This window comes from Bombyx mori, chromosome 1 (assembly GCF_030269925.1).
Source record: "Bombyx mori chromosome 1, ASM3026992v2".
NCBI classification, from domain to species: Eukaryota; Metazoa; Arthropoda; class Insecta; order Lepidoptera; family Bombycidae; genus Bombyx; species Bombyx mori.
In genome coordinates, this window is record NC_085107.1 from 9865440 (window position 1) to 9891886 (window position 26447).

At 35.5% G+C, this 26447-nt stretch overlaps 1 protein-coding gene across 3 annotated transcripts in view; it reads left to right on the forward strand.

Moving 5' to 3' along the window:
• The first annotated feature begins 314 nt into the window (after positions 1–314).
• LOC101743697 (dynein axonemal heavy chain 6) overlaps positions 315–26447 on the forward strand; it is a 46751-nt gene continuing 20618 nt past the window's right edge. The window contains exons 1-39 of one of the 3 annotated variants that reach the window (XM_021350378.3): positions 315–476; positions 768–908; positions 1384–1468; positions 1550–1637; positions 2502–2724; positions 3304–3445; positions 5312–5551; positions 6443–6660; positions 7355–7538; positions 7612–8183; positions 8422–8654; positions 8896–9044; positions 9122–9250; positions 9336–9442; positions 9518–9668; positions 9768–9977; positions 10844–11056; positions 11132–11278; positions 11512–11688; positions 11804–12058; positions 13048–13194; positions 13524–13777; positions 14538–14656; positions 15363–15536; positions 16864–17023; positions 17330–17475; positions 18355–18506; positions 18581–18773; positions 19179–19318; positions 19432–19617; positions 20360–20515; positions 20870–21097; positions 21867–22087; positions 22371–22582; positions 23130–23242; positions 23499–23641; positions 23983–24175; positions 24636–24859; positions 25664–25919. In XM_021350378.3, the coding sequence (XP_021206053.2) occupies positions 811–908; positions 1384–1468; positions 1550–1637; positions 2502–2724; positions 3304–3445; positions 5312–5551; positions 6443–6660; positions 7355–7538; positions 7612–8183; positions 8422–8654; positions 8896–9044; positions 9122–9250; positions 9336–9442; positions 9518–9668; positions 9768–9977; positions 10844–11056; positions 11132–11278; positions 11512–11688; positions 11804–12058; positions 13048–13194; positions 13524–13777; positions 14538–14656; positions 15363–15536; positions 16864–17023; positions 17330–17475; positions 18355–18506; positions 18581–18773; positions 19179–19318; positions 19432–19617; positions 20360–20515; positions 20870–21097; positions 21867–22087; positions 22371–22582; positions 23130–23242; positions 23499–23641; positions 23983–24175; positions 24636–24859; positions 25664–25919 (7038 nt within the window). In that variant the 5' untranslated portion in view covers positions 315–476; positions 768–810. Of the gene's footprint in view, positions 481–767; positions 909–1383; positions 1469–1549; positions 1638–2501; positions 2725–3303; positions 3446–5311; positions 5552–6442; positions 6661–7354; positions 7539–7611; positions 8184–8421; positions 8655–8895; positions 9045–9121; positions 9251–9335; positions 9443–9517; positions 9669–9767; positions 9978–10843; positions 11057–11131; positions 11279–11511; positions 11689–11803; positions 12059–13047; positions 13195–13523; positions 13778–14537; positions 14657–15362; positions 15537–16863; positions 17024–17329; positions 17476–18354; positions 18507–18580; positions 18774–19178; positions 19319–19431; positions 19618–20359; positions 20516–20869; positions 21098–21866; positions 22088–22370; positions 22583–23129; positions 23243–23498; positions 23642–23982; positions 24176–24635; positions 24860–25663; positions 25920–26447 lie in introns of all 3 variants that reach the window. The other 2 variants (XM_062668982.1, XM_062668985.1) reach the window with 2 other exon arrangements.

Here is a 26447-nt window from a genome sequence, read left to right on the forward strand (position 1 = left end):
TATAAATGGTAATTGGACCGTAAACTACCGTTATTACACATTTAAATCTGAAGAAGCATTTAACTATTAAAATAAAACAAATCACACAACTTTGCTCCTCTCATTTTCGCCAAAAATCCCCAAGTACAATTTTAGCTTTAAGCGTCCTATAGACTACACTGCACTCTACAAGTACTGATTAAATTTTCTAGTTTCATTTTAGTCGATTAAATTGTTGGTCATGCAGGATATTCCAATCATAAGGGCGTGGTCATTTTGTACTGCTGTGTCTATGTGTAGAACCACAGCTTCCGATCAATAGTATTCATTTATGAGTTCTGTGAAAGAGCGAGCGAAATAGAAAACCATAGTGGCGGCATATTTAAAAATATTTTTCTCACAAAGCCTGATAAATTTTATTAAAATAGATAACAGTGAATATATCATGCAGAGAAATTTCAGAATGCAGTTAATAAAATATCTTTGAAATATATGAAGTAGGTAATTTAGTAAAATCAGATTTCATACAGTAATTTTTTTGTAATTTTATTTATATTTTCTAAATTTTGAAAAATTACACAGTGTACTTTGTAGTTTATAATTATTTTTTTCCTATTATTGTACTATATCCTACGAATAAATAATAAGTCTTATTATTTATTCGTAGACTTTATCTTAGCCGAATTAACCATAACTAAGAAAATTCACTGCTACTTAATATAGTTTTTAAATTATAATGTAACCATGGAAACAGACAAATGACTGTTAGCTTCTGACATACGTTTCAGCGTGTAGCTAATATTTAAAACATATTTTTATGTAACAAATAAAATGAATGAGGAAGTAAAACATAGAGGAACTTCTACAACCTTGCCTGCAATAGAAGTATTGCAAAGAAATGTTCGAAAAGTGCCAACTTTTTATATTCGGTAAATTAATTCACGTTTATCACAATTCCACTCATTGCTACCTTTTCTTTGAAATTTAAAAAAATATAGTTGAGAATTATTAATGTTACGGTATCAGGGATGTGGTGTGTGCGCTTTGTCGCAGCGGTCGGCGGACAACTGTGGCCGCGGACAGATCGCGGCTAGAGACTACACACTACTTATATAATGTTCTTGTACCGCTGTGACTACGAGGTATATAGGTACCTCAGACCTGCGTTGGCGTGGCTTGTTCCAGTTTGATGTCACCTAGAATGAACAATGTTGTATACTGACATTTAAAAACTTAACATTACGCGGCTTAGTTTGACGCGGTTTGACCCGAATTATTGACTTCATTATTAATTTGAAAATTACAATGACCTGCTAAAGCTAGCTTCTCACGGTTCCTCGCTATTTCAATTGTTTTCACATATTTAATCAAAGTAGATATTTAACGTTTTTGTTTCAACTCCAGAAAACCTCGAGAAATACCATTTCATTTACCTCACAAAAAATTACTTGAAAAAATTGAACATGTACAAAAGGAACCTGAACCATTGGTAATGGACTATTTCTATACTATAAAATTTTATTGTATTTCATATTATTATTTTTAAAATTCGTTCTATTGCTCAATACAGACAGGATTCAAAGCTGCACAAGATGACAGATACCGCAGAGAAAGAAAACCAGTAAAATTGGAGCCACTCAAATTGGAGGATGGGACATGTGAGTGATTCGCTATATTGGTCGGCCGTTCAAAATTAAGCCGATATAAAATATATTATAAAAAGAGTAATTTATGATCTTTTTAAAAAAAAATCCAACACCCGTGGTAAGCGTACCCCTGGGTGTACGCGGAGTCCCATAGTGATATTTATAATGGCGAAAATACTGAGAAGTTAAAAGTTAACTTATACAAACATTATTATAATGTCTTGAATCTACAATATACAGTTTTAAATGGACCTTATAATTAATAACTTGATAAATTGCAAACTCTACGAGCATTGGGTTGGTAAAATACAGTACATTCACTTATATACCGCGTGACTAAATTTATGTAGGATGATAGAAACGAAATGCGTTTTAGGAGAGTAAGTATGGAGTTCTCAGGTAATGGGTACTCATAATTGAAAAGTTTTGTTATAGGGTACGAGAAATAAAAATTGAGAACCACTGATCTATATAATATTCAGCTAAAGTTAAAATTGGGTTAAAAGTTAAATATGAGCTAGCTGAAACCTAAGTACCTATGAGCAGAATATGTTTGCCGTTGCCGAAACTTTTATGTAATGCAACAACTGGCTATAAATCGAAAAAGTAGTTCTACATGTATAAAATTTTACTTATTTATCACTAAACTAGCTGACCCGGCAGACTTCGTAGTGCCTCAATCGATAAATAAAAGATAGAAGATTTATCTATCTTTTAAACCTTCTCTGGACTTCCACAAATAATTCAAGACCAAAATTAGCCAAATCGAACCAACCGTTCTCGAGTTTTAGCGAGACTAATGAACAGCAATTCATTTTTAAATATATAGATTGCGAATCCTAAATGAAGTTTAAAAAAGTCTTAATTCACTTTAAGCCAATGTTAAAGAAAAAAAGAAACGTGCTCTAAAAATCCGCGAGTCACGAGACAGCGTGGAAATAAGTAAGGAGTGCACAACCGATCCTTTGAAGGTGAAACCTGTCGTGGCGTCACAGAAGGAAGTGATCGATTACGTGAGAGCGAACCCGTCCTGTGGCTTCCTTTATATGATATACGCCGTGCACCCGGAGAACGTTTATTTTACGCCCTACTATCTAAAGTTGGTTCATTAAATTAATTTATTATCTATACTTAGATATATCTTAAAAATCTAAGGATTATTTTCAAGAGAATACCTGCTTTACCTATGCATGATCAATAATATCTACGGGTATCATGTTTGCAAGGAAATTGAAGATGAGCAAAAAAAAAAGTAGCTTCAACTAGATTCTATTACTAGTAAAATAAAAAATAAAGTGCGCTCAAATTTTATATATCCTATGTTTTACATAAAAAATAATTATTTCTAGGCCTTTTTTCATAATATTAGATGGTCGAGCGAGCTTTCGGCTCATCCAAAGTAAAGTGACTACCTTGAGCCCACAGACATCAAAACGTGAATGCTACCTACCCACTTTGAGATGCGAAGGCTTGATTGTATTTCATAACAGTAGTCCAACCCTTAGATTTACTATACAATCACTATACTTAGACTACCTATTTAAAATAAAATATACCACAAAAGAAATATTATTACTATTTTTATTGAATTCGTCAAATTTAGCTTTTCCTCTATCAAGCTATTTAAAAACTTTTCTTCAAATATTAACATTGGAGTATAAAAACTGTTTTCATTCAGAGTGGTAACTTACGAAGAAATCGATAAGAAGAATTATCTAACTATTAGTCCCTGCGGCGTAACGCATTATACCAACGAAATGGTCTTCACAAAATTGCCGGCTTGGGAACAGGAATACACCATTTTCGTAAAACTAACTGATGTAAGTACCAAGTATGAAGCTAAGAAACATAATAAAAGATAAGAGAAATTTTAACAGACTTCTACAGAATAAAAAAACGATTTGAACATCACCCTATACTAATGAATGATATCGAAAAACAATGTAGAATTGTGTGTGTGTGTGTGTTTCAGCGTTTTATTAAAACGAGATGCAATGAAAGTTATTTAAAATCGTTGCACAAGTTTTAATGTATTTTAACTTTATAGCGCGTACCAAATCGATGGCAAACATTTGCTTTACTTATTTTGGTGACGAAAAACCTTTTTGTCTTGGAGAATTCGAATTTTCTTGTATGTACCATATTTTACTAAGCTGCTTTCCTTACATTTAACGAGTTTGTAGTTGTTCAGTAAAACACACACGGTAGAGTGGTTACCTACACGGAAATCTCATTTCGTTAGTGCAGCGCGCATGGGTCAAGTCTAGCCTGAAAGTAGGGTAAGTGCATCACGCTGCATAATTTTGCATGTCATATCGCTACCACAGCGTGGAACCAAAACGAATCTACTTTGTTTTCTTACAGTTTTACATTTCATTTTTATACTGTTCGTGAATTTTCACAGAAATTTTATATACTTTTACACATTAGATGAAGGCATGCCTAATTCTGTATATGTAGTGATTTATGAAATTAGTGACCAAAGAAGCTTGTGAAAGCTGTTTTTTTTTTTAAGAAAGATAGTTACTGGTGGTGCATAGGCTAAGGGCGCACTGCGATTAAAGTTTGCTGCGAAAAAATATCGCAAATCTGTGAACGATAACACTACAATCCGCGCACTATGAAAATAAATCGTTTGCGATTTAAAATGGCAGATACGAAATCGTATGTATATTTTGTACCGTATGAAGTGATATCAAATCCTGCGCATTGCGAAAAAATCAAAAATCTTGAAATTTCTGTTACGTAGAATCAGGTAGGTACCATCATATAATGGTAACTTTCTTTTTCACAGTATTTACTGCAATAACTGCCTCCGCTATTCCGCAAGCGACAATAAATCGTAGTGCGCGTAGGAACTATTGTCGTTTGCGATATTATTTCGCACTTTAAAAATCGCAACGAATAAAAATCGTAGTGCGCGCTTAGCCTTAGGCCTTTCCAGTTTCATAAAGTTAGGTGGGCGAGCCAGGAGGGATGGGATTTTCTAGCAGCTACCCGAGCTGCTAAAGACTACTGACAACTCGAACAACACAACTTCGCGAATGCGTGTGAAAACTGAAGATGATACCGCCAAACATATTTGTTAATTTTACGTTTAGGTAGAGAAGATTAAATCAACGCTTAAAAGATAACGCAAGCTTGGGGAATTACGTAGTTCATCGCGTTTTTTTTTATGTTATTGTTAAAGTTATTATAGGTATTTAGGATCAATTTATTGTTAAAGTTATTATAGGTATTTTGGATCAATTTCTAACTTTCCGTTCTAACTTTCGCTTATCCCTGACCGTGTATTAATGTAAAAATTGTGGTTTAAAAAAACTAACAAAATACGCTTTTATACTACCAACTAAAAAAATTTATTTTCTCTTTTTTAGTTGGATTTTCTATAAAAGCGTATTTTGTTAGTTTTTTAAACTATTATTTATTTTTCATTTTTTAGTTGTATTTCAATTTTTAAATATTTTTTCCTTTTTAAATTGAATTGTCATCGTTCCTTAATAAGTATGCCAAATTTCTAGTTAATCCGACGTTTTGAAGAGAGTCAAAATCATGTTAAAAAATTCCGTTACATACTAACATACATAAGTCTGAAACTAATAAAAGCGTATTCAAATAGCAAAACCGAAACATAATAATTGATGTGATGCTTTAGACTCATATGAGTTTAATTTGGTCACTTTCAGATAAAGTTTTTTAAAGTGTACAGATATTGGAAAGCGTTTTATGTGTGGAGGAAATCGATATTGTTTAGAAAATTCAGTAAAATTCGTACGAAACTCGCCAAGAACCTGTTCATACTGACGCCAGTGCTCGGGAGGGCCTTGCTCAACGTTCAGGCGATGTGCTGCGAGATGTACATGAAAAGTTTCGCGGACGTATCCAGAGACATGGATACGGCATTCTTTTATTTCATCGAAGTTCTCGTACGTATTTACTTTAACATTGAACTCTCCGAACTTCTTTTTTTTCATTGCTTAGATTGTTGGACGAGCTCACAGCCCACCTGGTGTTAAGTGGTTACTGGAGCCCATAGACATCTACAACGTAAATGCGCCACCCACCTTGAGACATAAGTTCTAAGGTATCAGTATAGTTGCAACGACTGCCCCGCCCTTCAAACCGAAACGGATTACTACTTCACGGCAGAAATAGGCAGGGTGGTGGTACCTACCCGCGCGGACTCACAAGAGGTCCTACCACCAGTAATTACGCAAATTATAATTTTGCGGGTTTGATTTTTATTACACGATGTTATTCCTTCACCGTGGAAGTCAATCGTGAACATTTATTGAGTACGTATTTCATTAGAAAAATTGGTACCCGCCTGCGGAATTCGAACACTAGTGCATCGCTCAACACGAATGCACCGGACGTCTTATCTTTTAGGCCACGACGACTTCTGACATTGTCTAATGAAATGTACTCCTCGTAGTTTTCGTACTTCCTGGTAGTTTCCACCGTTCTTTGTATTTCAACCGCGATGTGTCGATGCGCTATATGACGATCCGACCTCATTTAAACTGTGTATTCTCTATAGGCCCCGATACCAACTTAACGCTAAGTAGGCCTCGAACACGCTTACCCGTCTACTGCGCTAAATGTGTGTAGTTTATTGACTTTAGTTAATTTCTGGGAGCCGATTGGACGTTTTTTTTGTTGCTCGTAATCTTAAAAAACTTTCCATAGGTTTATGATATAAACTATTAGTAGTGTAATTTAATCAAAATCGCATTTAATTTTTTGGTATATCAAATTTGATTTTGCTCTACCTATTATTAATATATATGTATATATATAAAACAAAAATACAACAGATGAAACGCGTGGAAAACGTAAGAGAGAAATTGGTCGAATTCCGTACTGTGGTATTGGATATAATAAGTCAAGCGTGTCACACGGCACTTTACCAACAAGGTTTCGTTTACGACGATAGAAACATACCCCCGCTTCAAATAATACGAGGGAAGCCGGTCGGAGGTATGTCGTATACGGAGAAAGCTAATAAAAGAAAATACTGTGAACGCTTGGCATGGTAAGCTTTGTTTTATCACATATCCAAAATAGTCCCAAAATCGGGTATATTGTACTATATATCGAGGGCTGAAAGGCTATTGCGTTTAAGCGACTTTTATCTTTGTAATTAAAGGTTCTATTTATTTGGTACTAGCTGACCTGGCAGACTTCGTAGTGCCTCAATCGATAAATAAAAGGCCTAAGCTTTAGTATAAAATAAAACAATCAAAAGGAATCCGTCCGACGGGTGACATATCAAAGGAAAAACAAAATTGTTATTTTTATTTATTCCGAGTATTTTCATATTTATCTACCTTTTAAACCTTCTCTGGACTTCCACAAATAATTCAAGACCATTATTAGCCAAATCGGTCCAGCCGTTCTCGAGTTTTAGCGAGACTAACGAACAGCAATTCATTTTTATATATATAGATTGGTATAAACAACTTCAATTACGTTTACTCTATTCAAATGGCTGAAAAGTATTTTTGTTATGATATTATTAAACTTTAAATGGCGCTCCTGAAAAGTTGCAAAAATGTTGCATAGACCAAATAGCTTTTCACCCCTCGATATTATTTGGCCAATTTTTATGTAACCATTGTTTATGTGACGTAGCGTAATCTAAATATGTTTATATTTAATTTTGTAATATATTGTATATCATATACAATTTTTATAATAACTTCGAAAAATACGATTTCACTTTTCAGCTTTATAAAGCTTTTCGACTACATGACGAACTACATGCTGTATCGTTTAACTAAACGTTCAAATTACATGCTAGCGGATATGCTACGTATACACGTTAATTTCACACCGAGTCGCGAGCTATTGGAAGGCTCTGCACTAGATGAAGTTCTTGAAGTACTACCAAGGCAAACTGATACTTGCAAAGTTTGTATAGGTTCACTTTTATAGCTAAAGTTGCTCGGAAATAAACTCTATAATAAGAGCGTTTAAATTACAGTGGGCTCTGTTCCAAGTGGACGCCTACGTCAGACCGAATGGTGCGGTAGAGCTAAATCCAAGTCAAGAAATTATTTCTTCGTATTTAGAGAAGATTACGAGTTATTGGGATGAGCACGTGCGAAAATTCCGACAATTCTTAACCGAAGAAACATTACAAATGATTGTCCAACCGACGATAATGGGTAAACAGGTCGAGTGGTCTGCTGGCATGTCGCCCAATTTGTATTTTCTAATGAACCAGGACAAGAAGATGTTAGACGACATAACCTTCATTCCAACTTCTATTAAAAATGCATACGAGTGCGTCTGGCTGTTCTTAAACAGAATGCAAGCATTTATGGACAGCTTTAAGGAAGCTCACGAAATGGATGTGAATATTATTAAACAAGAAAGGGATTTGAATGAGTTTAGAAAGCTTTGTGAAAAATTTGTTAAGCAAATGGAAGCTATCGAAGACGTGGTTAGCTACCAACCGTTAGGTTTAATATTTCTATGCTTGAGCCCTTTCCAGGAGCTATTTAGGCCGCAACCCAAGAGATTGTTTGACGTTGTACTCAACGTTACTCCCGAGTGAGTGTTGAACTTTTCACAACTTTAGAATAGAAGTGTAAATTTTTGTAAAACAATTTAGGTATAGCATTTGAGCATGTAGTGTTTACACTTTAAGCGATTTAAGTCTAGTGGTAAATTTTAAAGCCATCAAAAGTAAAGCAAAAACCAACATTAGATTTTTTTTAAATAAATATTGGTCTCATTATCTACTTATCTTAGTTTAGGTTACTACTTGATATTTGTATTTATATTTTAGTATCGGTCGTGAATGCATTGATGGAATATTGGAAGGAGTTGAGAATATAAGTGGAGATATCACTAAAGATCCTGAAACAGCGAGCGAACTAGTAGCTTTTAATTTCATGTTAGACGGATTAGAATCTCGCGTTGCATTCCTCGAAGAAAGACTGGAATACTTGAGGGAGCTTTACGATCTGATGGGAGAGTTCAATATACCTATTCCACCTGAAGATATGACCCAGTTCTTAGGTATAAATAAAGCACGTATCAAAATTATTCTAAGTACCTTTTTCGAATTTGTGAAAAAGCTTCTTACATCTTCTTTCGTGATAGTCAAAACTATTACTATTTCGCAGAAGCGACTCGTGATAATGATGTTTCATTAATTTATGAATGTCCTTTACGAGTAAGCTATACCCTAAATTTTACACTGAACGAATGCTCTTGCTCGAGGAATTTTAGGAGGAATCTTATTTTACTTTGTTTTTAGGTCTGAGCGTTACACTCAGTACTCTACGGAGCGATGTCGATGCTAGAATAGAATCGCGTAGCAAACTCGCCGGTATGTTTGCAAGTCAAATTGGCAAAGACATTATGAATTTAATGTTAGATGTTAATAAACTAAGGGATGAAGTTACGGTAAAGATTGATGACAGTAATGAAATATTAAAATTTATATTCGATTATTTAATAATATTGTAAATCATACTATGTAGCAACCGTGGTTATATGACGAGAAATCGGATCTAGAGAAAGTTATGGAGACACTCGACGATCTATTGGAAAAATTAATGGCATGTTCGGCTCGAGACAAGCAAATCCGGGAATGGCAAAAAATATTCAAGGTTTCAACTATTACAGCTTATTACAGTAAAAAAAGTTAACAATTTCATAGTTGTTCTAAATGTTAATTGTAAATGTATCTTCTAGATACCGCCAGCTAGGTTAGAGCAATTAGACGAAGCCATAAATGACGTCAAACTTAGACAGCTTCTTTGGAAAGCATCTAAAGAATGGAACGACATGTTCAAATCTTGGTTCGTACACAGCAAATTAATTTTGAGTGTCTAATTATAATAGTGAAATGACGAACCTTCTTTTTTTTTCAATAGGTACGATAATCCTTTTAATACCTTGGACGTAGACGAGATACAAAACACGACAATAAGCTACGGCAAAATATTTAATCAACTGGACAAAGGTTTACCTAGTAATACAATCGTACCGAAATGTAAAGAACTCATCGACGTTATTAAGGAGAAAGTAAGTTGGAAGCAATATTTTATCTATACAAAACCGTTGGCGTGGATTCGATTGTTGTTTCAATTTGGTCTTGCACATTTTGGATTTGTTCGTTTTCAGTTACCGGTGATTTCGTATTTACGCAATCCGGCTTTAAAACCACGACACTGGGTGAAAATAGAAGAGATTTTGCACACCCGATTCACGCCTGACGTCGTAATGAATCTGCAAATGTTCGAAGAGCTCCAGGCTTTCCAACATTCTGATGAACTCATGGAAGTTGCCGGTCAAGCTAGTTCGGAAGCTGGTCTCGAGTCTCTATTGAAAAAAGTAATGCGTTGCATAAAAATTTCTGTCTTTTAATTACTAAATTTGAAAACGACCTCACAGCTATGGCTATGGGAGCTCAAGAGCTGTATATGTATATGGACATGGAGGTCATCGAGATCACTGACCATCTAGATACAGAGGATTGAGGTCTCTATTGCATTAGTACAAGGACTATTGTGCACTCCTTTTTGAAAGCAATAGGTAATGGTGGCGATCCGTACGAGATTGCAACATACTACCAATACTTTATATATAAATATTGCTAAAATCGACTAATGATAGCGATTTATCAACCGTAGTTCGAAAACTCGGGGTCACATATTTGTTTATACTGATGAATGACTATTGTAATTTGAACAAGAAAGATAAATAAAGAAGGAACCAAAAAAGAAAACAAAAATACCCCTCGAAATAGTAAACGTCTAAGTCGTCTGTGATTACGAATACAGTAAAAGTATTCTAAATTTCTGAAATAATAACAAACAAAAAACGCGAGATTAAACTGTAAATGTAGTTTTAATTGTGTCTAGAAATCTCGAGAACCAAATAGAATAGGGCCTAGGAAAATATAGAATAAGAAAGTAGAATGTAGAACAACAGCCAGATGGTCAGATCTGGTAAAGGAAGCACTTGGTGGTAGTCTGTACCATGCGGTCCATGACACCCATGATCGAACACTATGGAGGAACGATATAGAAGAAGATGTAGCTGTAGTTGATGATTTTTTTTTTCAAATTACTTAAATCCTGTCAGGCCTTGCTTTGTTTATCGTTAATTATATTATTAGAAATACACCAATTTGTCATATTCACCTACTTAAATATCTATTTATTGTACTAGACTGGTTCTGCTCTATGTTTCCTTAGGTTGAAGAGATATGGGCCGCTTTGGAGTTTCCCGTTATTTTACATAAAGACGCCAGAGATGTGTATGTCCTCGGTGGCTTAGATGAAATACAAGCGAGTCTTGACGAGAGTAACATTCACATAAGCACAATATTGAGTTCGAGAAACTGTGGTCCGATTAAAAGCCGAGTCGAAGAATGGGCAAAGAATTTGGAGCTTTTCGCTAAGACTTTGGTGGGTAATCGTTTTTTTAAATGACGTCATTGGTATTGTACATGGGTGTTCTTACGTTTTCTCATTTAAATTCAGGAAGAATGGTATGCATGTCAGCAGACGTGGATGTATTTGGAGGTTATATTCTCGGCGCCTGACATTCAAAGACAGTTGCCAAATGAGACGAGGCTCTTTTCGATTGTCGACAAATCCTGGAAGGATATTATGCGTAAACTTGCTAAGGTATAAAAAATTTTATACAGTACAGTTGTGGGATTTAAAAGCAAACATCTCTAACATTATAATCTCGTGCTTGTTGCATTAATTTTGTAATAAGTCAAGTTTTAAATATTTTACGTAACATATAATCATGAAATTACCTACCCTGATTTGGTAAGTTATTTGACATTTTTTTCATTTAGTTTGGATTCGTTCCATTTTGTTTGTTGGGTAAAATTGTTATAAAATCGAAACAGGTTCCATTGGCGATGCCAGCGGCAACGCAACCAAAACTTTACGAGGAGTTCGTACGGAATAATGAAATGTTGGATCAGATAATGAAATGTCTCGAAGCATATTTGGAAACTAAACGTGTGGCTTTCCCTAGATTTTTCTTCTTATCCAATGACGAGCTATTAGAAATTTTAGCACAGGTATTATAATTAAAATATTAGATGACTTTAATAACGAATAATTATAATAAGAATAATGCTTATCATGTCATTTGTAACTTTTATTGTATTTTAAATTTTGGGGTCTCCGTTTTAGACTCGCAATCCGCACGCGGTGCAACCTCACCTCCGAAAATGCTTTGACGCTATAGCCAAATTAGAATTCGGTGTAAAGTTTCCGGAAAGTGAAATGGAGATAGCGGAAGACGGAACTTTAGTCGAAAAGGAAATGTCGTTTCAAACGAGGGACATGCTGCAAGCTAAATTAGCAAAAACTGCGAGCCCTGAAGATTTGACTACAGATATTGTTGCTATGCTATCTCCGGAAGGGGAGAGGGTTAACTTGGGAAAGGTTCTACATATTAACTATAAAATGTCTAGCAATAAACGTGCAATCAAAATCATTGAAATATCCCAAGCTGTCGCCACTTACAGAAGTTACAGCATCTTCCCTTGAGTTTTTCATAAAAAAAATTCATACTCACTAATATAAAATTATAGGCACGAATAGTAAATACACTTAGCTTAAAAACTTTTATTAATTTTTTTTTTGTAATATTAGTACAGTAAATAAAACTATGGAATAAACTTCCTACGCTACGTCTGCTACGTCATTCATTCATCCTCAAATGTTTTTTTTTTTTCCTAATCTGATAGCCTTGAAAGGCTATTTCAGCGTAACCGTGGCTAGTAGGTGAGCTCACGGGACTCAAACCTGATGACGTTGCTAATACGAACCCTAGCAAGAGCCGTGCATCGCAGAATCTACCACCGGATCGAAAACGCGACCCACTGAGAAGATCCGGCGAGAAACTCAGTGGGCTGTGTCTGAGAGTTAATTTACTCGTCGAGCCCTTCGTCGCAAGCGACGGGTTTGACAAGAACGGTGACCGGCGCTTGAAGTACCTAGAAGCACCGTTAGTGGATCGGGAGGATCCGAGATAACGTGTTTTGGGCGACGTCGACTGCTTTCCATTCTGTCCGCAGGATCGGGAAGGTAGTTACCGGCGGCCACGATGAGAGGGTTCTCGTGTCGTGCCGCTTTATCGAAGTGGAGGATCTTTAAGGAGAGTGTTTCACCTCAGCCAGCGATGTAGCTGTACTCCTGGCATTTTTTATGTCTATGGGTGTTTTTTTTAAAATGACACTCGTCCTTTTCATCCTGCAGATAAAGAAGTAATTCTAAATCACCACACAATCACATTGGATTTTATAATGCTCTCCGTTGAGTGCAGATGTATTATCCCTAATTAATACACTAACAACACAGTCACAAAATATATAATCAATTATAAAATATATTTTAAATTAAATATCTATCCAGACTTTTTTTTTCAATAGGGTCTAAAAGCTCGAGGTAATGTTGAAGATTGGTTGGGAAAAGTCGAGGAAGCAATGTTTGCATCAGTGAAACGATGCATGAAATTTGCATTAAAAGAATACATGGTGAATGAACGAGTGGATTGGGTCGAAATGCATCCTAATCAGGTGAATTTAATTTTCGAAACTCCATAAAGAAAATCATACCTTGAAAAAACATAATTAGGTTAAGTATTTTATGTACATATCGTGTTTCCAAACAACAAAAGAAATGCTATTTGTAAATTATATTCACAATGAGAAAGACTTAATATGCCTTGTATTTCTCTTGATATTAAGTTTGATCGTTGTTATTTTACCACAAAAGAAACGATTTCCAAAATGGTGGTAAATAAATAAAGTGGTTACCCTTTACAATAAAATTCTAATATTATTTAACGTGCCCAATCTTCAACCTTTGAAACCTTTTGATTGAGCTTTGAATTTTATTATTTTAGGTAGTCCTAACCGTCTCACAGATAATGTGGGCCAAAGGAGTCCACGAGGTATTTAATTTGGAGATACCTCTCCGTATCGATACGGGGTTACTGAGCTACGAGAAAAAATGTATATCGGACCTCAATGACTTGGCTGCTTTGACGCGAAAAGATCTGACCTTATTATTTCGAAAGGTTTTGTGTGCTTTGATCACGATCGATGTACATGCAAGGGATACTATATCACATATGGTCGAGAAACACGTTCAAAAAGCGTTAGTATTTCACAGAATTATATTTAGGGGCTATTACGAGTATTCATTGTAAATAGTTTTGCCTTTGACTGAATGTTTACTAGAAAAGTTTTGGAGAGAAAATTCGTGGGTATATCTTTTTTTTTATTGCAATGATGGGTGGACGAGCTCACAGTTCACCTGCCGTTAAGTGGTTACCGGAAGCCATAGAAATCTACAACGTAAATGCCGCCACCTACTTTGAGATTTTGAATTTGAGTTGTAAGGTCTCAGTATAGTTACAGCGGCTGCCCCACCCTTCAAACTGAAACGCATTGCTACCTCTCGACAGAAATAAGCAGGGTGGTGTTATCTACCCGTGCGGACTCACAAGAGGTCCTACCACCAGTAATTGACTGACAAAACGGTAAAGTCGGCTTGTGCGTGTTTATCTTATATTGTTGTAGATACATTAATTTTCCTGTCACTTTTTTGTGTGTGTTTAATATTATGTTATGTGTGTGATGTGTTTTGAGATGTTATGGAATTTATTTGATTCACGTTGCTGTGTTGATTTTTGTTACATCGATTATAAACTTTGAACTTTAATAGGTTTGAAGGTTCAAACAAATATATTAATGCGGAATATTTAATGCATATGTAGAAAAAATTCGATATTACGATTATCGTGAATCGATATTCGTTCACGAGAATTGTTCGAATTTCGACCACAAGCCAAACTACTTAAATATAATGACAAAGTTAATTAACATTGACTTAACAATATGCACTCTGTTCACAGAAACGATTTCGAATGGTTAAAAATGATTCGTTATTATTGGGAAGAAGATATCGATAATTGTGTCGCAAGAATGTCTAGTGCCATGTATATATATGGACACGAGTATCTAGGAGCTGGAGGTAGGGACATTAATGTGACTAGAGATAATATGTATTCATATTTTGATATTAATTATACATGCTCTCATAAATTTCATTAATATATTACCATATAAACGACAGTGCTATTTACGGATAATGACGTGTCATATTTTATGTAGATATATAGATACCTACATATTATTATAATTGCATGCATACATTGAATTTATTTATAACGTAGACATGAACACTATCACAAGTTCATTTTAGAAATATATTTTTTGTTACAATTTCATGCTTCAGCTTCAACTTGGGATATGAGCTCTAAACATCGATTGTATAGTAGATATCCCACCCTTCAGACACCTTCACCCTTCAGTGGCATAAATATACAAGGTGGTGGTACGTACCAATGCGAGTTTATAAGACCACCAATAGAGTACATAAAGTATAAATATATTTCAAATAAAAACTGCATAATTTGATAAAATTCTTAATAGGCGGTGGTTTAGATTGTACTCACTGCACCCACGATTTCGCCCGTAACAAAATGCAATTTTATATTAAAACATAAAAGCCATAAGACGATTCAGAAAGCTAACTACGTAAGATAATTTTAGGTGAACATACATACACATATACATTCTCTTTTATATATGTATATAGATAATCTCTTATTAAAGTGCAATTTAATATTGCTCAAAGCTTTGAAATGTATTTAATTCGAAATGTTCCTTACTTTAAGGTGTCTTGGTTATAACGCCATTGACGGACCGCTGCTACCTTTGTCTGATGGGAGCTCTCCAGCTTGACCTTGGAGGGGCTCCGGCTGGACCGGCTGGAACCGGAAAGACCGAGACAACTAAAGACTTAGCTAAATCCCTCGCCATACAATGCGTAGTTTTCAATTGTTCTGAAGGTAAGAAGCACTTGACCAACAATCGTGTTTAATGGCGTAATTTTGCTTAGTGTAAGTTATAAGCTCCGTTCATCATTGTAAATAATTACTTTAATAAACTTCAAATGGACTTGTACATAGGTCACGGTACACACACATGTTATTTATATTCAGACACTAAGATAGCGATGTCTTCGTTTATAGGCTATTTATAAATAAAATTAATTGCAATCGATAGAGCGATCTCAAAAGCCGAATGTCGAGAATTTTCGTAATCACCTAAATGACCTCTCATTTTAACGACTTTTTATTAGATTTTTACCTATGTAGTTGCCGTCTAGTATACAAAAAGTTACGCATATTTTATAACTGTTCATTTTATTTTATTTCCATTAATCAAAATATATAGTCATGGTGTCGCTGTATTCCTGCCAGCGCAATGGTAATTTTTCATTTCTTGAAGAAGTCAGGTAAGTATACTACGGGAGCCAACAAACTCTTTAAAAGCTTTTTATACTACCTCTCGGGTATTGAATTTCTTCCCGGGTAAAAACGTGTCCAAAATTTGGAAAAAATAGAAGTCTGTCTGTGAGGACGCAAAACTTACGACCCCTAGCTCTTGTAGCTTAGAGACCTTATGTTGTGCCTTATGAAATCGAGCGCTGTTGTGTAGAACCTGCGGAAAAGCGAGTAATCAAGGCTGGACGTGAACCTCTCCATCATTTTCACAATTCCCTCACAGTACACATTCGTAGTAATGCTCGTATCATTTCGCTGGTAGGTGAGCTCACGGGCTCAAGCTGAGAATCGCACTATCACTATGCTTGTGAGCTGTTTGTGCGGCATTATTACCTCCACGGAACTTGTATTTTTAATTACTCGTATTCTTATCGTGTTCATATTGATGAATAAGATGCAAATGTAGTGAAAACAAAACACTTATCAATAAAGAAATCACTGAATTTGAAATTAGAATTCCATATTTAAAAAATTATATTTATTTTAATTGAGAATTAGTTTCCAGCTATACGTAAATTACGTCTCAAATGGCCAGTACTGTAAAACGGCAACTTCATAGGTATAACTTACATTAAACTATTATATATTAAATTATATGTTTAACTATTATTAAAATGGTTTGTATGTGTATAAGTATAGTATAAGTGTATTTTTGAAAGTAATTTTTAACGATTCAGATGTCATGAAAAGGGTTATGAAAACTGACAGAAAGTATGTCCATAGAGTTTGCTTTAAGAGCGTACTAAAATCAAATGCGTCGCGAGTTCGTCAGCTTATGACAGTTATTTTCCATATATAAATTCTCAATTGAAAAATATGTGCACAACAGGCTTAGATTACAAAATGATGGGAAGATTTTTCTCGGGATTAGCTACGTCCGGCGCATGGTGTTGTTTTGATGAATTCAACCGTATTGACATTGAAGTGTTGTCTGTTATCGCTCAGCAACTCATTACGATTCGAAACGCTAAAGTCGCCAAACAAACAAGGTAATGTGCTGTGTTTCTATTGAGGTTTTTTTTTCTTTATTATTATTTATTCGACACTTATTTTAGGTAGTTATCAAATCGAGAATGATCTTTATCTATATCTGAAACTAATTAAACCCTAAGTAATTTTAGTTAATCTAACACTAAAACTAAATAAGTTTATGGCACCATAGTGGAAAACAATTGACTAATCAAAGTATAAATATATTATTATCATTAATACAAAAATATTTGATCGATACAATTTGGTAATTTTTTATTTATAATAATGCACTCAAATATTGATTGAAGTAGGTAACGTTTTAGATTTATGTTTGAGGGACGAGAAATAAAATTAGTGCGCACTTGTGCTGCTTTCATCACAATGAATCCCGGTTACGCGGGAAGAACTGAACTACCCGACAATCTAAAGGCACTTTTCCGGCCAATCTCTATGATGGTACCGGATTACGGTAAGAAATAACCTTTAAATATCAATCTTTACGGAAAAATTACAATGCCTAATTTTTTTATTTTTTTTATTGCTAAGATGGGTTGACGAGCTCACAGGCCACCTGGTGTTAAGTAGTTACTGGAGCCCATAGACATCTACAACGTAAATGCGCCACCCACCTTGAGATATCTGGGCCGGGGCTCCCAAATACCAGCTTCTTCCATTTGACTCCATACAGAGGAGGGCCGTTCGGATTGTTGATAATCCCATTCTCACGGATCGCTTGGAACCTCTGGGTCTGCGGAGGGACTTCGGTTCCCTCTGTATTTTGTACCGTATGTTCCATGGGGAGTGCTCTGAGGAATTATTCGAGATGATACCGGCATTTCGTTTTTACCATCGCACCGCCCGCCACCGGAGTAGACTTCATCCATACTACCTAGAGCCACTGCGGTCATCCACAGTGCGTTTCCAGAGATCTTTTTTGCCACGTACCATCCGGCTATGGAATGAGCTCCCCTCCACGGTGTTTCCCGAGCGCTATGACATGTCCTTCTTCAAACGAGGCTTGTGGATATTAAGCGGTAGGCAGCGGCTTGGCTCTGTCCCTGGCATTGCTGAAGTCCATGGGCGACGGTAACCACTCACCATCAGGTGGGCCGTATGCTCGTCTGCCTAGCAGGGCAATAAAAAAAAAAGAAAAAATATAAGTTCTAAGATCTCAGTATAGTTACAACGGCTGCCCCACCCTTCAGACCGAAACGCATTACTGTTTCACGGCAGAAATAGGCAGGGCGGTGGTACCTACCCGCGCGGACTCACAAGATATCCTACCACCAGTAATAATTAAATTTTTATTATTATTATTTATTAATTAAATAAATTTTTACTTCTATAGCACTCATCGCAGAAGTTATTCTGTACTCTGAAGGCTTTGAATCGTCAAAAGGCCTAGCGAAGAAAATGGTTCAAATGTATAAGTTGTCTAGTGAACAACTATCAAAGCAAGACCATTATGATTTCGGAATGAGGGCTGTTAAAAGTGTGCTTGTAAGAACTTCCAACGTTTTTTGTCATTATTTTCTCTTCAAGATCTTTCTATTAATTATTTGGCTGTCTTAAAGGTAATGGCGGGCGCATTAAAAAGAGCTAATCCCGATCAACACGAGGAGATGACGCTTCTCTGCGCCTTGAACGACAGTAACTTGCCTAAGTTCTTAGCTGCAGACGCAATTTTGTTTGCCGGAATTCTGTCTGATTTATTCCCTGGCGTCAGTCTTCCCGCCAGGGATTACGGAGTTATGGAAGATGTCATCAGTAAGGATAATTTGATGTAGATTACAATGTTACGTATAGACGCCCGAGTGAAATTAAACATAATAATATAATATGTAATGACTGATGGTCTGGCGTTGCGTTCCATCACTAATTTTAATTCGTTCCTTTTTGAGAAGTGGCTTATATATACTATAATTATATATATACTATATATAATTCAAACTCAGATTTGGAGGAGAGTATCAGAATATAGATTGTGATGTCTGCGGACTGTAATAACTCTACAGATTTTGTGGATAGGAGATATTCCACAACACCCATACTGCAAATATTGAAACAGAAAATACTACCTAGGGAAAATATTGAAAATACTAAGAATATTTAAAAACGTTTTAAATAAAGCAATTGTACTAGTGCCGAACAATGTCCATTTTTATTTTATAGAAATAATTATGTTGGAGCGTAAATTACAAATCGAAATATGTCAAATACGAAAGGTAATACAACTGCACGAGACGATGATAGTGCGTTGGGGCGTTATGTTAGTGGGACCGACCGGTGGAGGGAAAACTGTAGTACTACATGTAAGTCTCAAATCATTAAAGGCTATATATAGGTAATAATGTTGGCGATAGTAACATTTAGTATTAATATAGTAATTTGAGGATTTGGCCTAACAAAGTATTTGCCGATTTAGGTGCTAGGTGACACGTACACACGGCTTTACGAAAACGGTGTTGAAGGCTCCCAATATCAACCCGTTCGCAAGTACATTATGAATCCGAAAAGTCTAACTATCGGCGAACTCTACGGAGAGGTCAATCTCCAAACACTCGAATGGCATGATGGTATTTTGCCACTGTGTCTCAGAACAGCAGTTCAGGTGAGTAAATTTGTTAAGCATCTCACATGTACTTACTAGTGTTGGTCCAATTATCGAAAACGAAACACAATTATTGACACCTCAAGAAGATTTAGATTATTTTTTTCCATTGATTTTCCTTCTTTTTGATTTTTAATTGATACTTCAGAAAAATAAGATAATTGTGCAATGACCAAAAAAATGAGAATGGTATATAAATATTTTTCCATACCTATTTATATAGATTTACGAATTGGTTCTGTTTCTATTTAAGTTAATTTGATAGCACGCGGTCTGTGACTACACATTGAGTAAAAAAATGTAACTGAATTTCTGATAGTTAATCGCTTTGAAACCAGGTATCATCACTGATCCGATTTTCAGGGTAAAATTGTATTTATTCCAATACAGTTGAGTATGGTTATTTCAAAAGAATGTACTGTACAGTTTCAAGTAAACGATTTAATTATAAAAGTGCTCTTCTACTAGTAGTGTTTGATGTATATTTTGAGCGCTAGTACCGGTCAGTACGGTCGTCCTGTTCATTTGCACCCTGGAGTAGTCATATTTCTGGTTTGAAGGGCAAGAGAGCCGTTAGTTATACTATTCCATCGGTCTCGACAAATTCGAATTCAGACTACGACCTAATGTCGCACAATGAAGCGCAGAATTAATATTTTTATGATTATGTTCCGTGGTAACTACTTAAAACTAGACGGCCTTTAACAGTCTAAGCAGATACCCGAAAATTTGTTGTGCATAGTGTTTAAACCCGGATCATCAATGGCTGATCTGCGACGGCCCTGTCGACGCTGTTTGGATTGAAAACATGAACACTGTACTGGACGATAATAAGATGCTTTGTCTCTCTAACTCCGAACGGATCAAATTAACGCCTTATGTGCATATGGTGTTCGAGGTAAAATAAAATTTACGTGAATCTATAGTTCACTACAACAATTATAGTAGACAGTAGTTAGATACTAGGACAAGGTCTTCTAGTATTAATTACTATTCATGAATGAATGCCAAAGGTTTTTTACAGTTATCAGCGTAACATTAAACTAAAAGATATGCTAGACATGGTTAAATAGTACTCTGAAAATTTTTCATAGAAATGGTGACCACTAAATTAAAGTTAAATCAGTTCAAAAGCTTTGTGTGTAACATATTCTGCCTTTTTAGTTACAAGGTACACGGCAAAAGTTATGTTAGATTGATTATACATATTATATGTTGCTTTCTTCTTTTAAAAAAATATTTATCTTCAAAGGTAGCTGATTTAGCTCAAGCATCACCGGCCACCGTCTCACGTTGCGGTATGGTGTATATCGATCCGAACGAAATGGGATATTTGCCGTTCGTACGTTCTTGGCTACAAGAGGGCGTCGAAAAAAATCTATTCAATCAAGAGAATTCCGATTTTATATACGAACTGTTCAAGATGACGCAAGTCGGCTTAGACCACGTTAATTACAATTGTGGTGTTGGAATCAAACAGGTTAACGTGCATTTGTTTATCTAGCTTGGCGTTATTTAGTGCAAACTCTACACGCTCCATCAGAAAATCCCCGTATAAATTTGAAAAAAACATCATGACAATAAATAAACTTCTCCAATTATTTGAATGGGATAAAGATAATTGAAATTCAAATAAATATATCGAATTTTTGATACTAATATCAAATAAAGATAAATGTCGCGTATTAAGCGAAATGTCGCCTAAACCTAATAGCCTTTCACCGCTCGTTTTAACTTATACCCGTTTTAACTTATACCCGTTTTAATCTCCGAAAAATCCGTCAGGCTTATACGTGCCATTCTGCAGTGAAACTTGATGTTAGTCTCAGAATATTTTCTCTAAAAATTTAATAGCACCCGATAGATCTTTGCGGTCGAGAGCATAACTCCCAAAGCCAGTACGAAAAGCAACAAAATGAAATTGCGACAAAAAAAAGACAACATTACTCTTTAAACGATTAAGGCTATTTATGATCTATACTTCTATACTAATCTAAAAAACACAGTGGTTTTTATGAATGTTCCGTTATAACTACTGAACTGTGCATCCGATTGACTTGGAACTTGGTATCCATGTAGAAAATACATGTACTTAATGAATAGGCTAATATTTATATGAGTGTTGGACTCCCTACACCAGTTGATGATAAGCTTTGTGGGGGGTGAGAAATAATAATATTAATTTTAAATGCCCAGCGAAGCGGACGAGTACAGCTAGTTTGGTATAAAAATAAGCTTCATTAATACAGGTGGACATCAGCAAAGTGAGTGCGCAGTGCTTCCTGCTGGGTGCGCTACTCGCAGAGCCCGGAGATCGATTTGCGGATAAAGCTGCGTTGAAGATTTATATCGCTCATTGCTTCATATTTTGTTATGTGTGGTGTATTGGCGGGAACATTCTAGAAATGAATAGACAATCCTTTGAAGAAGTCATTAAACGACAATTTGAAGAATACGAAGAAGCCGAATAGTTAGTGAATGTTTATTTTTATTTTGAAAACTACAATTCTTATCTTTTTTATTTTTATTAAATTGGATTATTATCAAAGTAAGAGGCTATAATCGCATAAATCAACTATATACCTGTTATTTTAAGTCTCAATCTAAAGTCAGCATATTCCAAAATGTCACACCTTACAAAATCCTAATTAGCACAAGAGCAGAGATTGTACCGTAGTTTATTTATTTATTTTTATTTACACTAAGTTTAAATTTATGTGGTGAGCACTGTAGTTTATCTTTTACAATTGCAGTTACCCTCAGGGTTTCAATTTCTTTGACATGTACATGGACACGCGCCAACGTAAATTAAAAGTGTGGGCCGAGATCATTCCAGAATTCATATACGACTGTAATAAGCCGTTTTTCGAGACTTTAGTGCCTACAATCGACACAGTCCGCTACGGATATTTATTCGAGAAACTTCTCGGTGCCGGTAAACCTGTCATGTTTACCGGGAACACTGGTAAATATGAATATTTGTAACCTACCGTAGATTGAGTGGAATAGGGACTAGAGGTAGAATAGGGACAAATCTTGGTTATCACAATGCTTTTGTGAAATTTAAATTTGTTGAATAATAAAGCATTTTTATTTAGTGCTTAAGAAGTTTGAAGAAGTTTGATGTAATCATCAGAGTTTTCTAACTGATTAAAGATATTAAAAAGTTAATTACCTAAACTTAAGTACCTACCTAACAACTAAGCAGTACCACCCCTATCGAAAAACTATTGTCCCCATATGTGACTCGATTCACCCCAAAAGCCAAGGTGAATCAGGTCAAGCTAGTTTTTTAAGTTTTTGTGTATATTTTTCAATGAACTATCTATAATAATGCATCGTATATGAAAACTTAAGCCTCTGGAATCGTTTTAATCTCAAATTTATTGGTATTAAAACCGCTGAAAGTTTATGTTGGAATTGGAAAGTGTCCCGAGTCCTCCCAATCTACTGGAATGTAATATTTTTTTATTCTTGCATTTTTTTTAATACTAACCTCGTTTCGTTCCCAGGTGTAGGTAAAACGTGTATAGCGGTCGAGATTCTAAACAGAATGTCGTTGACGGGATATTATGTGCCGGTCATATTGAATTTCTCGGCTCAAACAAGCAGCCCTCGCACGCAGGTGCTGAAACTCTTACTTTTACAATTAATTATTTTTGAGAACATCAAGATGCACAATTTTGTATATTATTATTCAATAATTAATTAAATAAATAATATCACGGCAGAAACACGTAGGATAGTAGTAGCACGATTCCAGTGCCCTTTAGAACACGTTCAGGGCCTTTCTTATTAATTATTCACAATGAATCCTTTCATCTTCTGTTCATGAAAAGGTCCACTTGTATATTTAGAAAATTATTTTCTTGACTTTCTAGGAGGTTATTGAGTTACGCTTAGATAAAAGGCCCAGAAAAGCAATCGGAGCTCCGCTTGGTAAGAAGATAATTATATTTATAGACGATGTGAACATGCCCAAATTAGATGTATATGGCGCTCAACCTACAATCGAATTGTTGAGGTATGTTTCTTTACAAATTTTTCACGCTATTTTCAACTACAGCTTATTAGGTAGGTTCAGATAGACAATGGGTTATTCCCAACAATCTGCTCCTGACATTGCTGATGTCTTTGAGCGACGGTAGCCACTCACCGTCAAATGGGCCGTATACTCGTCTCGTCTTGGACTTTATATTGTGATGTCTTTAGATTTTTATAATTACTCTTTTAAAACCACTTAAAGCAATATAAAATGTTCCGTAATAACACACATAATCCTATTGTGATTCTACATCCTTAGGGAATCGTCGCTTCTCTATAGCGGTCCTTTAATCGAGTTTAAATTTAATTAACTTGAAACAGGCAATTTCTCGACTTTGGTGGAGTATACGATCGAGACAAACTGTACTGGAAAGATATATTAGACGTTGTCCTATCTTGTTCATGTGCCCCTCCCGGTGGTGGTAGGAATCCACTGACCGCACGCTTCGTGAGGCATTTCGCAATGCTTTACATAGCTGCGCCTAACGCGGACGCAATGAAAACTATCTTTAAGGTACAATTAATTCTTGGTATTATTGAAATTATATAAGACTACTAGCCGTACTCGCCCGCTTCGTTGGGCATTTAAAATTAAAATTATTATTTATTGTCATTATTATTAGGAGTCCAACACTCATATAAAAATTAGCATATCCATTAAGTACATGTATTTTCTGCATGGATACCAGGTTTCAAGTCAATCGGATGCATGGTTCAGTAGTTAGAACAGAACATCCGTAAAAACCATTGTAGATTTATATATTAGTATAGATTATAATTTTGTAATTAGTCACTACATACTTTTTGTGATTCGTTCAAAATTTTCGTAATGCTTTTCTCGTAATAGTTATCCTTGTATAATAAGTTGCGTAAATGCTATACACTATAAATTGAAAACACAATTAATTTGAACAGTCAATAGTTTTGGAACAATAGAGATTGTAACGTTGATTTTGTATGTCTTCTGGTATTAGGCAATCCTCAAAGGGCACATGGAGGATTTTGTACCCGAAGTTTCGGTCCTTGGAGAATCTATCGTCAATGCCGCTGTCGAAGTTTACCTTAAGATTTGCGCTGAATTATTACCAACGCCCGCAAAGTCTCATTACGTATTCAATCTACGTGATTTATCTAAATCTATGCAGGGTGTTTTGCAAGCACAAGCGGCCTATATGAGATCTCCACAAGGAATGCTGAGGTTAACAAATTCAAAATATTTATATCCTGATATACATATATACTGGTGGTAGGACCTCTTGTGAGTCCGCACCTGTAGGTACCATCGCCCTGCCTATTTCTGCCGTGAAGCAGTAATGCCTTTCGGTTTGAAGGGCGGGACAGCCGTTGTAACTATACTGAGACCTTAGAACTCATATCTCAAGGTGGGTGGCGGCATTTACGATATATATGTCTATGGGCTCCGGTAACCACTTAACACCAGGTGGACTGTGAGCTCGTCCACCCATCTATGCAATTAAAAAAACTTTTAGATATTAAGTAAGACAACGTCCCGATATATGACTCCAACCAAGGATTTTGTGTTAAAATACTTTTGCAAATACCTCATACATCAGCAAACACTTCCATCCAAATCATGAATACTGTGATTTTAATAAAGATAACCGACCGTAAACAACCTCGAGTCACGCAATAACAATAGTAAGATCACTGTATCCGGGACAGAAATTGATCAGAACGTAGACCCTTCGAGCATCTACCACCAACGTAATGAGGCAACACGATAGCAGCTGATAGCCAATTCCCTTGGTCATCAAGTCCTTAGAGCCTGTACCTTAGTAATTTTTTATTGTTTATGCGACACTAAAAACATTAGAACATTACTAACTGTCAAACATGAGTTTTTCGTGTTACAAAACACTTGTATCAGTTTTCTAGAATGATCTCAATTAACACGCCTGTATAAAACTATTCATAGATTCTGTTTTGTTTCGAAAAATAGCAAAAAAATATTTCTTATTCATAAAATTGATACCTATTTCAGATTGTTCTATCATGAATGCCTTCGTGTATTTCACGACCGGTTAATAAATATACAGGATAAGAGTTATTTTTATCATCTAATGGCTTCAGTGTGTGAAAAGAACTTCCAAACTCCTATTTTAAGTGTTCCCGATGAACCGATCATTGAACATCCGCCTCTGTTGTTGTTCGGCGATTTTCTCAATTCATCCGTACCCAAAGAGAATAGAACATACCAAGAAATTCCAGACATCTCTAAGCTCATGATTGTATTGAAGGTGAATTATTTTGTACTTATTATTATGATTTTTTTTAAATTCAATTACATGAATAGATTTAACTAACTTCTTTGGCTCGTTAACACAGTTAGATGGCCTTCGAAATGGTTTTCTGTACTATGCGGTGCAAAGAGGCCTGTTGCCGGTTATCGACTTAAAGTATAAAATACGTGCATTAATTATGAATTAATAAAAATTTTGCATCAACATTACAAACTCAATAGTAATACTCGAATCCAAGCTAGGTCAGCTGGTTCATTTGGCAAATTCACTATTTGTAATATACGACGTTCCAATACATTTTTCGAAAACATAATTATTGCGTAAAATACCTACAGGGTTTCCGATTTATACAATGTTGGGAACAAAGAAATAAAATAAGTAACAGTATTGGAGACTGTGTTTACGTATTTACAACGAAGTCTCACAAAGCCGTCGATCACTTATTATTATTTATACAAAAGCAACTATTACCTAACATGTGTCGTTAGATTGAGGTATTCACTTCAGTCTACTTTATATTACTAT